Raw genomic sequence first — 17,486 nt, 5'->3', positions numbered from 1 at the left:
ATGTGCTTAAGGGTGTTGATGAACCCGTCTATAAAGAATCAATTGATGAACCATTTGATGAGACCTCATTTATTATTCAAGAAGAAATCCGTGCTGAAGATAATGCTAATGAGAAAGCTGTCTCCAAGTCAAGTGTGTCAAAAGTTCCAGTCAAGGTTGTGAAAGCAACTGAGACTAACTCAGACACACATGAGTTGGATAACACAAATGCCATGTCTACCATGCATAAGTTGCCTATTGTTAATCCCTCTCATAAAGCATATGGTGTTCCTGATTGTATGTCTTGTGCTTTTAATCTGATGTATGCTTATTTTAATGGTAAGCATGTTTCTAATGATAAGACTACTCCTCGTCAGCATGTGAATAATAGAAAGCATGATATGTCTAAGACTGCTAGTCCTTCTAAAGCTAGAAAGGAGACATTTGTGCCTAAGCCTAAACAGAAATTTGTCAAGGCTGTTCACAAGGTCAAATGTCTAGTCATTGAGAAAGTTGAGAATATTAAAATTAAGAATGTTGTTTTGCCTGATAAAGGCCAATTTTACAAGTATGCCGGACCCAGCCAAGCTTGGGTTCTGAAGAAGGTCTAATCCATTTGTATTGCAGGGCATTAAACAGGTACAACCGGTAGTGTGGATTCTTGACAGCGGATCGTCAAGACATATGACCGGAGATAGAGCCCTGCTATCAAATGTGGTTGAGAAAGCTGGCCCAGTGGTTACCTTTGGAGATAACAGCAAAGGTTTAACGAAGGGATATGGCCGTTTGCTAGCTGGAAATGTTATCATTGAAAATGTGTATGTTGTGCAAGGACTTGAACACAATCTGCTTAGCATTAGTCAGTTCTGTGACAACGGCTACAATGTTTTATTCGACAAACTGAAGTGTCAGATTCTGCACAAGAAAAGTGAAAAACCCTCCTTAATGGGAATCCGGAAAGGAAATCTGTTCGTAGCTGACATGAACTGAGGAAGCAATCCTGAAGTCAATTGTTTCTATGCAAAGGCATCGTTAGATGAGAGTTGGCTATGGCACGAGAGACTTTCTCATCCCAATTTCAAAACAATGAATTCTCTTGTAAAAAGAGAATTGGTAAGAGGTCTGCCTCGGCTGGAATTCTCTCCAGAAGGACTATGTGAGGCCTGCCAGAAAGGAAAGTCAAAGAAAGTAAGTCACAGAGGCACTGACACATCTTCCATAACTGGTGTTCTGCAATTATTGCACATGGATTTATTTAGACCAGTTAATGTCCTTTCGATGTCAAAGAAGTGTTACTGTCTTGTGATAGTTGATGACTATTCCAAGTATACGTGGGTTTTATTTCTTCACACTAAGGATGAAACACCACAAGTTGTGATTGATCATATCAAGATGATTGAGTTAGATTCTAATATCCCTGTTAGAGCAATAAGGTCAGATAATGGAACAGAATTCAAGAATTCACTTCTCAATGGATTCTGTACAGACAAAGGGATTACCAGACAATTTTCAGCTCCTAGAACCCCTCAGCAAAATGGAGTGGTAGAAAGGAAGAATCGTACATTGATTGAAGCTGCAAGAACGATGTTAAGTGAATCAGGTCTTCCAATGTACTTTTGGGCTGAAGCTGTCAATACTGCATGTTATACTCAGAATCAAACTCTAATCAACAAAGACTTCATGAAAACTCCTTATGAGATTTTGAATGAACAGAAACCTTCTATCAAATACTTTCATGTATTTGGTGCCAGATGCTTCGAGCTCAAGGATGGAGATGATCGTCGTGGTAAATTCGAGGCAAAGGCATATGAGGGTATTTTTGTTGGATATGGAAGAAGATCATACAGAGTGTATATCATTGATCAACACAAAGTAACTGAAAGTGTCAATGTTACATTTGATGACACTAAACTCCCTAGTATCCAAACTGAAGATCCTTCTGAGAAACTGAAGTTTGATGATATGTCAGATTCAGAATCAGAACATGGTCAAGAACCTGAGTTTGTTGCTGGTGAAGAACCTGTTAATCATGATGATACTCAAGGTAATAGTGATGGAAACTTTGGCAACAATGGAGATACCACTGCTACTGACGGAGAATCTTCAAGTCAACATGGCAACAACTCAGGGGGAGATGCTGAAGGATCATCTAGTAGGACACAACATCCCAATGAATTTCAAGGCGAATCATCAAGATCAAATCTTCCAAGACAGACTGTCTGGAATAAAGCTCATCCTTTTGAGTTGATTATTGGTGATCCAGATGTTGGAGTCAGAACTAGACGTGCTACTCAAAATGAGTGTCTGTTCTCAGGATTTCTTTCTGAGATGGAACCTAAGAAGATTGAAGAAGCACTAACTAATCCAGATTGGGTGATTGCTATGCAAGATGAACTCAATCAGTTTGAAAGTCAACAAGTCTGGAAACTGGTACCTAGACCTACACACAAGAAAGCTGTTGGTACTAGGTGGGTATTCAGGAATAAACTAGATGAAGATGGTGTGGTTACAAGAAACAAGGCAAGACTGGTAGCAAAAGGGTATTCTCAAGCTGAAGGCATTGATTATGATGAAACCTATGCTCCAGTGGCTAGACTTGAGGCCATCAGGATATTTCTGGCATTCGCAGCATTCTCAAACTTTAAAGTTTATCAAATGGATGTCAAGAGCGCCTTTCTGAATGGAAAGCTGGATGAAGAGGTATATGTAGAGCAACCTCCTGGTTTTGAAGATCCAGATCATTTGGATTTTGTCTTCTTTCTTTTCAAGGCTATCTATGGGCTCAAACAGTCTCCAAGAAAATGGTATGACACTCTCTCTGAATTTCTTATTGAAAATAGCTTTATTAGAGGTGTCATAGACAAAACTCTCTTTTCTAAAAAACATAAGAATGATACTATATTAGTCCAAGTCTATGTGGATGATATAATATTTGGGTCTACTAATGATAATCTCTGTAAGAGATTTGCTAAGTTAATGCACAGCAAGTTTGAAATGAGCATGATGGGAGAGCTGAAGTTCTTTCTTGGATTACAAGTAAATCAAAGGTTAGATGGAACATTTATTTGTCAATCCAAGTATCTCAAGGAACTCCTTAAAAAGTACAATCTAGAGGATTCTGCATCAGCAAGGACTCCATCAACTACAGCTGTCAAGCTTGGACCATGTGAAAACTCCATTAAGGTAGATGTCACAAGCTACAGAGGTATGATTGGCTCGTTACTCTATCTTACTGCAAGTAGACCAGATATTATGTATGCTACATGCTTATGTGCAAGGTTCCAAGCGGATCCTAGAGATATTCATCTCGTTGCTGTTAAACGAATCTTAAGATATCTTAAGGGAACACCAAATCTAGGTATTTGGTACCCTAAAGAATCTGGTTTTAACCTTGTTGGATATACAGATTCAGATTATGCAGGAAGTGTTGTTGATAGGAAAAGCACCTCAGGGAGTTGTCAATTCCTAGGTAGCAGACTAGTCTCATGGTACAGCAAGAAACAGCAAACAGTTTCCAACTCAACGGCCGAGGCTGAATATATTGCTGCTGGAAGCTGCTGTGCTCAGATCTTGTGGATTAGGAACCAGCTACGAGACTATGGCTCTGTATTGAACAAAATTCCTATTTTATGTGACAATACAAGTGTAATAGCCATCACCAACAACCCTGTGCAGCACTCGAGGACAAAGCACATCGACATCAGTTATCATTTTATTAGAGAGCACGTCATGAATGGTACTGTTGAACTATTTTTTGTTCCAACAGAAGAATAAATAGCAGATATTTTCACTAAACCTCTTGATGAATCCACATTTATCAAATTAGTTGGTAAATTGGGTATGTTGAACAGCTTTAGTGATTAAACTTATGAATATCTGAAATCTGTTCTTGAGTTAATTTACAAATGAATTTTTCAAAAATGAAAAATTCATTTGCAAATTTATTTTATCATTTTCCAAAATTTCCTGCTTATTTCTATGTAATTTATATTATCTTATCTGTTTTAGTTACTCTACTTATTAAATTTTAATATCTCAGAATATTTTATTTTCTCTAAAAATATTTTTCTATGAATTTTATTTGCTAAAATTCAACAGAAATCTATTTTTGGGCTGAAATATAATTATTTCTGAATATTTTAATGTTGTGAATATTTTCTGCCTTATTTATAGTAGTTTTTAGTTTTATATTATTATTTGTCTGTGTTTTTGTAAATATTTTCTGAATTTTTACTATTAATATAAGTCTTTATTTCAGTTTTCTATAATTGTTAATATTTTCTGTAAATATTTAATTGTCTCTATACTAGAATGACAATCGGCAAGACAATTGAAATTGTCTTGCTGAAAATCATTTCAGTACATATATATATATATATATATATTTATGTGTGTTTTTAACAGTTTTTATGTTAATTATCCAGTATATTTAAAATACTTAATTTAGTTTATACTAGAATGACAATCGGCAAGACAATTGAAATTGTCTTGCTGAAAGTCATTCCAGTACTAATACTTGTTTATTTTTAAATCAGTTTAATTTTATAACTAGCAAGACAATCGGTATGACTATTGATTGTCATGCCAGTAATAAAATTAATTTCAGATATATTATATTTTATTTTGTACTGGTATGACAATCGGTATGACAATCGGTATGACAATCGGTATGACAATCCGATTGTCATACCAGTTATACTACTTAATCGTTTTTGTGTGTTTTAATTTCCATTCAGTTTCTTTTTCTTAAAAATTCCCACAGTTTATCTTTTCTCTCTTCTCTCTCTCTCTCTAATCGATCAAGCTCAACCGCCATTGTTCTCTGTCTGTCTTCCTTGCTTGAGTTTTTACTCAGCAAACTAAAACTTCACTCCTGTGATATATACATACAAGTATATACTTACAGAAGTGCTGCCCATTTTTTTCTTTTCTTTTACTTCAATTCGATTTTTCCCAAAAATCAGTTTTTTATTATTTTTTTTATTATTTTAATTTCAATTTCTGTTTTGCGTCTTTTGGCTTTTCAAATCTGTGTTTGTGAGTCAAGAATTTTAACGAGATACATTTCTGTCTAAATTTTTCGATTATAATTAATTTAATTCGAATTATTAAATTAATTTAATTAATTCGAATTTTCTTAATATTATTCTTAAAATTCTGAAAGTGTGTGTCTTATTATTATTTTAAATGGCTCTCAATTTCCAAATTGTCGCGCATAATCAGGTTGGTTATTTTAATCCAGAAAAATGTGATGTGGAAAAATTTAAGCCATGAATTAGATTTTTAAATGACCATTCGATTGTTAGCTTTGCTATTAAATCAAATGTGATTTTAAATGTCGATCTGCTTAGACTGATTTGCACAACCTCTACTGTGGCCGATGATTCAAAATCTTTTTCATTCACCGTGGCAAACACACAGTATGTAGTTGATGAAACAGTCGTCAATCAAGCGTTAAATTTTCCATTGGACAATTTCTGTAATTTACCCTCTGAAAATGATATCACAAACTTTTTCCATGCTATTCACTATCAGGGGGTGATCAATTTAACCAAACTTTCAAAATCCAATTTGGTGTCTGAATGGGATATTTTCTTCGATACACTTTCTAAAGTGTTTGCCAACTGCACTAAATCCAACTTTCACAACATCACTTCCACTCTGCAGTATATTGGTCTTGTGGTTGTTTTCAATCAAAGGATCAATTTTGGCAAACTACTTTTTCCCATTCTCTTGAGACGTCTCACTACTGCTTTACGTGATCATTCTATAAATCGTAGGGTATCATGTTACTATGCTCGTTTTCTCATGCTTATAGCAGATCATCTTCTCACACCTGAGCACAAAGCCCTTTTTGCTAACTCTGCAGTAACCGAACCCCCTCCAGTAAGCAAAAAGATTTACACCCGCCAAGACACAACCTTCAAATTCATGCAAGTTCCAGTACTTGTATCTGCTTTCATGGCCACTTATATTCCCTTACCTATTTTCAATCTTCCCGGTCATGAACAGTAACCTCAACCTCCAGTGGTTTAAGCCACCCAGGCTCCTCCAACATTAGATGCTCTTCCATTACAGGTAGTAATTCCTCACTCTCACTCCATTCCTACTTCTGTTGAAAGACCCCCAGTGGTCGATAGGACTGACCATGAAGTTGTAGAATCACAGCTTCAATCCCAGGTCATAGAGCCAAACACAGAGTCACAACCTATCTCAACCTCTCCCCCACTGTCTAAAATGTTACCCAGAAGATTAATAGGAAGTAGTGCATTGTTAAATGTGAGTGAACCCTCAGCTCTGCCTCCTCCAAAGAAAAGAAGAACTTATACTGAGGCATCTGAAAGCCCATCCTTGTCCTCCCAACAGGACATGGACTTTGAAATGGCCAATGAACAGTTACTAGAGACATTCTCTCAACAGGATGAATCTATTGAAATTCACCATAGGGTCATGGCATCTTGTACTGAGTCAAGCACAATTCCATTACTCACAATGGAACCATACATACCCACAGATGATACTCAGGACACAGAGCAAGGAGTGCACATAGAGTCTGTTATAGTGCCTGCCATAGTTACGGCAGAAGAGCAGTCACATGCTTCTGAGGGAAAATCTGACTCTCATCCACCCTTAATAGAGTCATTTTCTCCCCTCCCAGATCAAACACCTCTGGCTCCCTGACGGGATTCTCCACTCACAGATTTATCTGGGAAAGTGGAGGGCAACTCGGTCAATCTATCCCTGAAGCAATTCAGACATCTATTTCACATGAAATGATAGGTTTGACTGAGGACCGGGACTCGCGAATTCCCATTGCACCACCACTGACCTCTCTTGAAGAGGCTAGGGTGATTTTAACTGCAGGTATAGAAGAACAGCAACAGGAAGACTCCTTACGAGCAATTATATTGAGAGAAACACAAGCACGTGAGGTGAGTGAACCAAACACGAGTGAAATTCAGGTGAGAGCACACACAGACACAGATACTGAAAACCTGTTAGCTCAAATTGCTGCTCTAAAAGAAGAACTTGCTAAAAGCCAAGCTGAGGCTCAATCATTCAAAGCACAAGTGGTTGAACGGTCTTCTTCTTCCACCTCTGTCAACAATCAGTTGGCACTCATAAGGAATGATATCTCAGATCTCAAGAACACTGTCACACCAAAGCTCAATTCCATTCAGGAAACTCCAACTTTATCAGCTGATGACATTTCTAACTTCTGCTCTCTACATACAATGATGACTTCTCTTGAAGATTTGGTTGAAATGAATCATTCACTGGATTCCTCCAGATTTCTGAAGATAGAGATAGGTATGGAACATCTGAATGAAGGGATGAAGCACCTGTACTACATGATCAAAAATTCTCACTGTCCCAATGAAGAACAAAGGACTTACTTTGAAGGGTCGTCTGGTGGAGGCTCAGGCTCGGGAGGTGATAGAGGTCATGGAGGATCTAAGGGAAAATCCGTAGAGGATCCCTCAACTAAGGGGGAGAAGAAAGAGAGTAGTGGAAAGGGGAAAGAAAAAGATACCTCTGCTGGAGACAAAGGAAAGGCTGATGATGTCTACTACAGTGGAGAACATGATGATTTTGATATTTTTGACATTCCCACTGAACCAGTCTTGGAAGATAAAGATGGTTTATTTGAAGCTGAAGAGGAAAATGATTTTGGAGAATGGGAAGAGGAAGCTACAGTGGATCCTATCTTTGAGAAAGAGTTTCAGCAGCAGCAGTCAGAGATGAAAAGAAAAGAAGCTGAACTCAAAAAGGTCTCCCAGATTATTGACATGAGGAAAGACATACAAAGAACAGAAACTCTTCAAAAGCAACGTCTTCATGACATTAAGGCTCAAGAAAGGAGAAGAGATGTCAGACTGAAGATTGGTGAAAAATGGGATGAAGCTAGGAGAGTACTTGATATGCCTCAGTTGAGCACTAACAATGATAGGCAGTTCCTACATCTTCTTGACAAGCTGGAAATCTCAAATCCTAACAATGACATGTACATGAATGCTATCAAGACTGAAGTCTCAAGGATCACAACTGCTTTTGACAGATCCCTAAATGAGATGAGCATTTTTGTATATTGTCAGAGTGAAGGATCTTTCAAGGTGTCACTTCATCTGTTTGAGAATCGTTCTTTTTCAGAGACTTGGGTTCTTCTCAACAAGGTAAAAAGAAGCTCAGAATTGAATGAAGTTCTTCGAGAAAGGCTTAAAGAGTTTGCCAGCAGGGCTAGTCCTCAAGTGGTCAACAATCCTCATCAGGTGAGATTCTTTAAGTCTGATTGTCTTCAAATCTGTCAGCTAGATGTACAATCTCTTAAAGACTACTCAGCTAAACATCTGGTCTGGATGGAACATCATTTAAGAACTGCTGGATACTCATCCATGTTGAAGACTCAAGCTGCTGATTTGATTCAAGCTTATTGTGAAAAGAATATTAAAAGGTACAATCAGATCAAGAATAAGCTGAAGTCAGTTGGAGTTCAACCAGTCAGACCAGCAAGCTTCACTTCAGAAAAGGATCGTGTGTTTGACAAAGAGTTGCTTCAAGATTTAGAAGAAGGTGAAGTCAGAAGAGAAGACAACTGAAGTCAATTAGCTCAAAACTCAATGTAATATGATTAGAGCTTTATGAATCAAGATAGACTAATGTAGTTATTTGTTCAGGCTAGAGGAACATCTATCTTGTATTCACTTGTAAATTTCTTTTGGAATCTGGAAAATGTTAAATATAATCCAGAACTTTTCTGCTATTTACTTTGCATTACTGTTTATATCTTTTTCTTATTTGTTAGTTGAGTTATCCTCTAGGTATTTGTTGTTATTGTCTAACAAGCAAATAGGGGGAGATTGAAAGGCATATGTCATAGCCTATTTGTTTATTCGAGGATTTAACTCAACTCAAATAAGAATGTAATAAGTAAATAGTGGATCTATCGTCAGAGAGATCTCACAGAGTAACATCTGTCAAAGGGTTAAGAAACATTATTCATCTACAGACTTGAAGACTTAATTCACTGGAAGAAGCTCAAGAAATTGATCAAGCCTCAGTGATATAAATCAAGATTGTGGATTTAATCAAGTGACAGAGATCTCGTCAGGGTATCAAGTAATTACAAGGATTTAGTCTGAAGAAAATCAAAGTCAAGACATGAAGAAACGTCACGGAAGTTAGTCACTCATGAACCAGACAGTACATCGAGTGTCAACATTGAAGTGGTGGAATTGATTCATAATTTCAGTGATTTTCAGAAGATATTCAGAAGAATGAATGCTGCTCAAGATTAGTATTAATTCTCTATTAATTAATTAAGTCATATAATTTAATTAAGAAAATAATTTATATCTGCAAAGATTAATTTATTGATTAATTGAATTAATTGATTAATTAATTCAGAATTAATATTAAGGTTTTTCAGGATTTTAATTGATTTAAAATCTGTTATTAATTCATAAAGACAACTGATTGTATTAGTATGACAATCGGTATGACAATCAATAGTCATACCGAAAGTCATGCTAATTCAAAAGGATTGTCTTATCAGATTTTTTATTACATTAAAATCTTTTATTAATTCAGTAAGACAATCTGATTTTGAACTACTATGACAATCGGTATGACAATTGATAGTCATACCGAAAGTCTTGCTAGTTCATTCTGATTGTCTTGCCAACTCAAAGAGATTGTCATGCCAGTACATTCTACTCGACTGTTGGATTAAAAGAAGCAGCAGAAGACATTCATGCAATTATCATACAGAACACACAAGTCAAGAACACAGCAGAAACAAAAGCAAATTATTTCATCTTTCATCTGCTTTAATCAAGATCAAAATTCTAGATTGTAAAGTTAAATCCAAACCACTAGAATTATTTATCTTGTTCTTGTGTAACAATCTAGCGGATCAAAATCTCTAGAACTTAATCTCAAATCGCTTATAGCATTTGATTTTTTATTGCAAAAATAGAAAAAGTTCATGTTGAATTTATTCTAGATTTGTTATAATTGATTTGAGATTAATCCCTTGTAAACGATACCGTTGTTGTAACACCTTTCAAGTTTAATCATAATTTTATTTAACTTGAATTTTGTTTCACATTTTTATTCCGCATTTTATTCGATTAAACGGTATTGTTTGTATTCAATCCCCCTTCTACAAACATATTGAGACCTAACAATACTACATGTATGTATATATATATTGGAGGCCCCTATATTATTGGAGGCCCTAGGAAAATAAATGGGGAAACTCCCCGTAAAGCCCGTTCTGCTCTTGTGTCCTAGCTTGTTTTTGATTTATTTGTTACAGCTCAGCCTGTAGTACCACTATCTAATGCTTATTTAAAGACACTTAAATTAGTTTTCAGTTTTGCAAAATATAATTAAGTAAATTATTTTGCTAAATATAAATGGATCAGAACTTCGATTCGAAATCCAGTGATCCTAACAGATCCGGATATGGATCATGTTATAAAAAAATTGGTTCTAATCTGATCTGAATCCGGTAAATATAAACGGATCAGGATATAGATCATGACTGATCCGATCCATTGATAGTCGTATCCCCGACCACCGAAGCAACCTGATGAAAATCCCTAGCAACTTTAGTTTTATAAGAGCAAGAATTATTGTTTAGGATACTTTATTCGGAAAAATTATTGTTAAGGTTTCTTTAATTACCCTTTCAAGAAACTAGTATTTTATGGTGTACCAAAAAGTGATTTTCAAACATTATTTTAATAACTTTTTTAAAAAAATATATAATATTTGAATAATTAAAAAAAATGCATGTTTATCAATTTTTTTAAGTTAAAATCTATTTATACTATACTACTATAAGCGAAATATGATTTCGTTTGGTCGGTTAGTTAACGTATTCCCAAAAAAGTAAGTATTTTTACATCTTCCAAAATAAAGTTTAAACAAATATAATTTATTAAAAATAATAAATCATCTATCTAATATAACTATAAATTTACGAATTATTGTCTAACTTAATTTCAAAACACACTCAACTTTTTCTTACCTCTTTTGTAGGAAAGCAAACACTTCCAAAATTAATTTTAATATTTCAAATTATAATATAATAAAATAATTAATGAATCAAGAAAAAATTTAAATATTATTAAAAAAATAATATTCAATCCTTGCATCACAGGCTTATAGGCCAATATTTATAAAAAGTTAAAACCCAAAATTAAGAAAGCAATGGAGGTAGGAACTAGAGTTCTCGCCATAGATGTTCAAAAAAATCCGAAATCTGAAATCCGATCCGATTTGATTTGGAAAAAAGCCAGAAAAGCCCGATCCGGAAAAAAATCCGGTCCGGTTCGGCCCGACCCGCGGGCCTTAAATGAGCCTCATTTTTTCTCAAAAATCCGGCCCGGCCTGAATCCCAAAAAGCCCGGATAAAAGTTCGGATTTAAAAAAGTCCGGATCGAAAAAAGTTCGGATAAAAGCCTGGTTCGGCCTTGATAAAAGTCCGGGATTTTTAAAAAGCCCGATTAAAAAACCGATTTTTATTATAAAATTTGAAAATATACAATATTTTTTATGATTTTTAAAATAATAAATCATAAATTAGAAACAATTAAAATATATATGATTATTTATATATTATATTAAAAATAATTATTTATTACGGTGTCTAAACTACTCTATCTGATATATTAAGATATTATTTTCTCTGATATATTAACTACTCATAATTTGAGTTATAAAATATTAAAATATTTTTTTAATATGTAATAAAAAGTCCAGATAAATCCCGGTTCGGCCCGATCCGGCCTGGCCCGCGGGCCTAAAACGAGCCTTATATTTCTTAGAAAGTCCGGTCAACTCGACCCAATTTTTAAAAAAATCCGGCCCGATCCGTTTTAGAAAAACCCGGATTTTTTAAAGTCCGGATAAAACCCAGCCGGGTGGGTTTTTTTTACATATCTAGTTCCTAAGCTTCTAGCTGCAATAATTTAAAATAAAAAATACGAGACACATTCAAAATATTGAAATAATAAATAACAAATTTACAAAAGAAAAGAAAAGGCTAGAACAAACACCATCACCACCATTCTCTTTTTCCTCTTTCCTTTACTCACCAAATCCTCTTTGTTTATGCTATATTGTGTGTGTATCTATATTTATACATACACCAATTAACAGAGACACCAGAACAATGATTCCTTCACCAGATATTTGAATTTCTTCCTCTATACACACAATTGTATCTATTCTTCATCAAAAACACCTCAAGTTTTGATCTTTCAGATCTTAAACACACATTTACATTCACAATTCATCTTATTCATCATGTAATTTCACATTTTTAATCGAATTGGTGCTTCCACATTCAAAACACAGAGAGAGAGAGAGAGCGGGAGGGAGGGAGAGAGGAACAGAAAGGGGGAGATAGGATAGAGAGAGAGAGAGAGGAACAGAGAGGGGGAGATAGGAGAGAGAGAGAGACAGAGAGGGGGGGGGAGAGAGAGAGAGGGAGATTGTATATATAGAGAAATTGAGTTAGGGTTTGTACATACCGAAATGACACAACAATTGAGAAGAAATGGACGACACGGATACAATGATTATCGATCATTTGATTCGCCACTGTCATCATCGTCACCGTCAAATAAGCTTTATTCAGTTTCGTCAGCTCCATTGCCTATTTCTTCCTGCTCGTATGGTGCCGGTGGTAATTACATTGAACATACTGTTTCGAGGTTCGACACATTAGCTGGTGTTGCAATTAAATATGGAGTTGAGGTGATAATATTGCCTTTAATTACATTCCTGTGAATAATTAATTAAATTTGTAAAAAAATGATACTGATGTCGCTGGCGAATGTGTTAAGCATGCTGCATTGTTTTGTTATTTTGTTGTACCGTATAATTCCGTGATTTTAATTAAGCTAATTATTCGTGTTTCTGACTCTCGAGTTTGTTTTGTGTAAGTTCTGGTAAAATTATTACTATGTATATGTATGCGAGTACTCCAAGTATTGTTTTCAATGCCTGAAATGGTCGATAAACGCCCTTGACAAATGCTATGATATATCAGGTTTCTGACGTGAAGAAGCTAAATGGTTTGGTGTCAGATGTTCAAATGTTTGCTCTCAAGACTCTTTATATACCATTACCAGGAAGGCATCCTCCGTCTCCCCTTGTAACAAACGAAACTGATGCACAAAGGTACGATAAAAATAACATTTTAAGTGTAAAATAGTGCTTTGTTGTTCCTCTCGAGTACAATTATATACATTTTAATACAGTAATGTGGTACTTGTTGGTCAGTAATAAACCTTGTATTAGTGATACTGTGATAGACTGATAGTGTAATAACTCTACTGCTCGATGGCCAAATAAATACCGCAGGTCACCCCTCTGGTATAACATGTTCAAATATCAAATTATGTTGTGAAACAGAGAGGGTTGCCTATTCTTTCTTTTTTATTCTTATTTATAAATGTGTGTATGTGCGGACGCTGAGGATTGCCTATTCTTTCTTTTAATTTTTTAATTGAAAATGTGTATGTGCGCACGCTTGCATTTGGCACCGTTTAAGCCTTTAGTTTTTATCAACTTGATGTCGAGCAGAAAATCTGGATGTTATATTGTTGTCAAAATGGAAAGGCCTAAATATAGATGGTGCATAGGATGGATTTAGATGCTGCTGCATGTGTATGCCCTATGTACGGGATGCCTTATAAATATGATAACCGAGAAATGCTGTTAAAAAGTAGTAACATTGATAATGGATAAAATTTAAGTTGTCAATGCAGTGATAAATGTAAAGACTGATCCTTGTCTTACTGGCCCCTATTAAGAGTACCAGTTCGTAGATTATACACTCGTCACCACTGTTTTATACCTTTCACATTGAGGATCTTCTATGCCTTGATATTTGTAACGAACTAATTTTATGTGTAATGAATACCGATGTTGTCATAGACTCGAGAGGTTATAGTAACATGTAAGGATAAAGGTATGCAATCTTCATATTATTGTTTAAATTATTCTCATAGATTTCTTCAGAATTGGTTGTTACGATATTGCTAAAGGTTATAAAGGCTTCATATATGATCATATCTCGATTGCACATGAAAATTTTATCATGGCTCTCGATTACAGAAGTGTGTGTTAAGCAATGAGAACCTGCAATATGTTCCTTTATGTTACATGTTACTATGATTTGGATTTGTAGTGGCCAAATTTGATATTCCTCTTTTTTATTGGCTTGTATAGATAGATGTTTAGTTTTGACCAGGAAGTGTATAGTAAGCAATGAAAATTAATGTGCCGTGTTGTGAAAATAATATGCTCTTTACTCGGTGAAATGTAGTCTATCCAAAAAACTGCTTTGTTTTTTTAGTACATGCAATTCCACTATTTGTATTTGCCCAACTTGAAAAATCTTTTATGTTGATCATGAAGCTCTGAACAAACTCCTCCTGGACGACGACATTCTGATTTATTTGCTTCCTTGCAATCATTGAAGATGCATTCTCCTGATCAGGGCATTTCCCCAGCCATGCACAGTTTACGAGGATATTATAATCTTACGTCATTAGATGAAAAAACTGATTCAGATGGATCTCATTGCGTGAAAGATGGACCATTTAGTAAACCCCTACCTTGCATGAATCGGCCTGTAAGTGGTCATAGGAAGTGTAAAAGCATAGCTAGTGATTTTAAGTTGGGGAGTGTTGTACAATCTGATGATGTATTAGTTCCAGAATCTGATAAGCAATCTAGTAGTCTAGCAAGGCGCCGTCAGAAATCTGAAGCTGACTTTAGTAATATATGTGCCCCTGAAAAGTTGCTAAAGGAGGATACCAGCAGCAATGGATTTTCAGTTGTTGCTGGAAAGGGTTTAGCACTCCGAGCCAAAGCCGCAGTCAACCGGGCTCTATCTGGGGCGAATGGTGAAACCGTAGGGCAGAATGCTGTATCTACAGCTGTAGGGGATATTCCTTTGATTAAGAATTTGAGTGGAGTGAAGAAATCATATAGTACACCTAATTTCCAGGACTCGGAAAATAATTCCTCCATCTGGCCAACAGTAAACTGGGGATTGAAGCCAGATCTCCAAGCCCTTTCAGCCGCAACCACTATAGTACCAATCTTCGATGGGTTGCCAAAACCGCTCACAGGCAGAAGGAACAAAACTGCAGTTGATTAGCATTATAATTCATACAATCCCATTACTCTTCCATTTTTGCTTATATAAATCATTGGATTGAGCAGATGAAAATACAGGGAAGAAGGGAGTCGGATGATATTTTATTTTGGGGAGACGCCACAGACCAAGTCTTTATTCATGGATCTGTACATGCTAAATTATTTTGGACTGCATTGCTAAATTGTCCCAGCAGTCCATATTTTCTACGGGAGTTGAAAATCAAGCCATGCACTCGAAGATGAGGACGGGAAATTGCACAAAATGTATTATATTTAATTACATATTGTCTATTCGATTATTTATTAAAAGATTGCCTTCCTGTCCTGTTTTTGAACTTATGTGCAAGGAGAATTGCAAAGCTCATCATGTACAGAGCTCCTGAAACTTGACCATGGAAGTGTAAATATATATTTGTAATTAACTGAGATTCTAGTATATTAATGAATTAAGCTTTAGCGTCAATGATCCGCCGGTTATATAGTTAATATAATGAAACGAAACATTAATGTTTAAACCCCACCGTTAAGCATAAGATTAAAATGATGGTTTGGGATGTAGCTGCTCCTCGCATTTTAAATTAATGAAACAAATTAACTAAGCAGGTTTTTTCAAGATTAAGCTTAGTTTCTAATGAAAATCAGGAATAACTAAATGCAACTGAATTCTTACCAACTTTTTAAAAAGACCCGAATAATCAATAATTAGTTTCTCATCCAATCATGTCCTGAAATTCAATAATCACCTCTCCTATTTATCGTATAGAAAATCCCTATTTATTATCCAATTTTGCACATTAATTCAAATTTAATTACACTTCCAATCTCACAAACTCCCTCCATCCCATGTCTTTTAGCTTGTCTGACTTTTTGTAGGACCAAACTTTAATGATTAATTACATTATGTAATCTCAGAAACTTTAATAATAAAGGGGATAGAGGTCCTACTCATCCACCAGAATAACGAATAACGAGTCTCATCAAATCTATCCTCCTCCATAAACTCCTCCTGGAATCACATCACAGTTTATGACCAAAGACTATATCCGATAGTTTGAACTGAACTCGATATGATTAGACATATACTTATCTCGTGTGATCTTTTTATAACTCAAATAAGCCCAACTCCTAAATCTATATCAGTGACTATAACTTGCAGTTCTGATACCAATTTATGATACTCTCCAAATTCGGGGTCACTAACTAACTGATAAACTATGAAATAATATACACAGCATAATTAAAATACTATTTATGACCCCTACATGCATAAGGATCGAGCACAAGTTATAATATGAAATAGACATTAAAAATAAACCATTAATTATTACAACTACAGCTTTTCTGTTGGACTTGGATTTGTGTAGCTGAAATGAACTAATGAAAACATATAGCTGTGACTTTTATTTTGTAAACTGATATTTAATGTTTGTGTTGCTGTGAATCATATATTCATGTAATGTTTAATTCAATTTGCATCTCAAATCTCAAAATTATTTTGTGTTTCTTTTTTATTCGGTCGTGTATATTATGGTCTCAGGTCTCTAATAGTTCAATTTATCTTATTTTCTTTAAGAAAAACAATTTACAACTTCATTTATATTTTGCAGAAACATAATTTTTTAAATATTTCGGTTTCACAAACCGAACCGAATAAACCGACATAATTCAGTTCGGTTTTCGATTAGGTATATACAAAAGTTCGATTCGGTTATGAAAAAATCAGCAATTCGATTTTTGGTTAATTCAATTCGGTTTGATTTCTGACCGAACCGACCGAATACTCAACCCTAAATTTACATATATTATATAGTTAAAAACAATTATAAAAGTTACACGGTTAAAAGTATATTTAAGCTATTATAAGATGTATTAGATGCTTAAGATTATAAGATGATAATATGTAATTTCCTAGTAAAAGTTCAAACAAATAACCACAATAAATTAAGCAAGCCATGAATTATGGGATGGAACAAGTGCAACATATAATTTTACAAGCAATGCTACATATCCAAAAAAAATTCAAAAACGTTCTCAAAATGACAATTGTCATCTTTTAATTCGTGAAATTCATATTAATATATGAGGACCTATTTCATTTATGAGTAAACATTTAATTACACGTTGACACATCACCATTCGGGAACGGTTTTGGAAACCATTTTTGGGACTAGCATTTCTCTAATTTTATTACAAACCAACTCAAATGCTACATAGTATACACCAATTCTGTCACATACTACATCTACATGTATATTACACTTTATTTTTGAAACAGTTCAGTTCATTCAAGTGATTACAATTTTACTATACATATGGCATATCTA

General features: G+C 34.9%; 1 protein-coding gene across 1 annotated transcript; it reads left to right on the top strand.

Moving 5' to 3' along the window:
• The first annotated feature begins 12,024 nt into the window (after nucleotides 1-12,024).
• On the top strand, nucleotides 12,025-15,625 carry LOC141664876 (uncharacterized). The gene is made up of 3 exons (XM_074470834.1): nucleotides 12,025-12,747; nucleotides 13,043-13,173; nucleotides 14,416-15,625. Exons 1-3 carry the CDS (start codon nucleotides 12,526-12,528, stop codon nucleotides 15,161-15,163), a joined length of 1,101 nt encoding a protein of 366 aa, XP_074326935.1. The 5' UTR covers nucleotides 12,025-12,525; the 3' UTR covers nucleotides 15,164-15,625.
• Nucleotides 15,626-17,486: the final 1,861 nt, after the last annotated feature.

This window comes from Apium graveolens, chromosome 6 (genome assembly GCF_009905375.1).
Source record: "Apium graveolens cultivar Ventura chromosome 6, ASM990537v1, whole genome shotgun sequence".
Classification (NCBI taxonomy): Eukaryota; Viridiplantae; Streptophyta; class Magnoliopsida; order Apiales; family Apiaceae; genus Apium; species Apium graveolens.
This window is presented reverse-complemented; position numbering and strand designations above follow the sequence as displayed.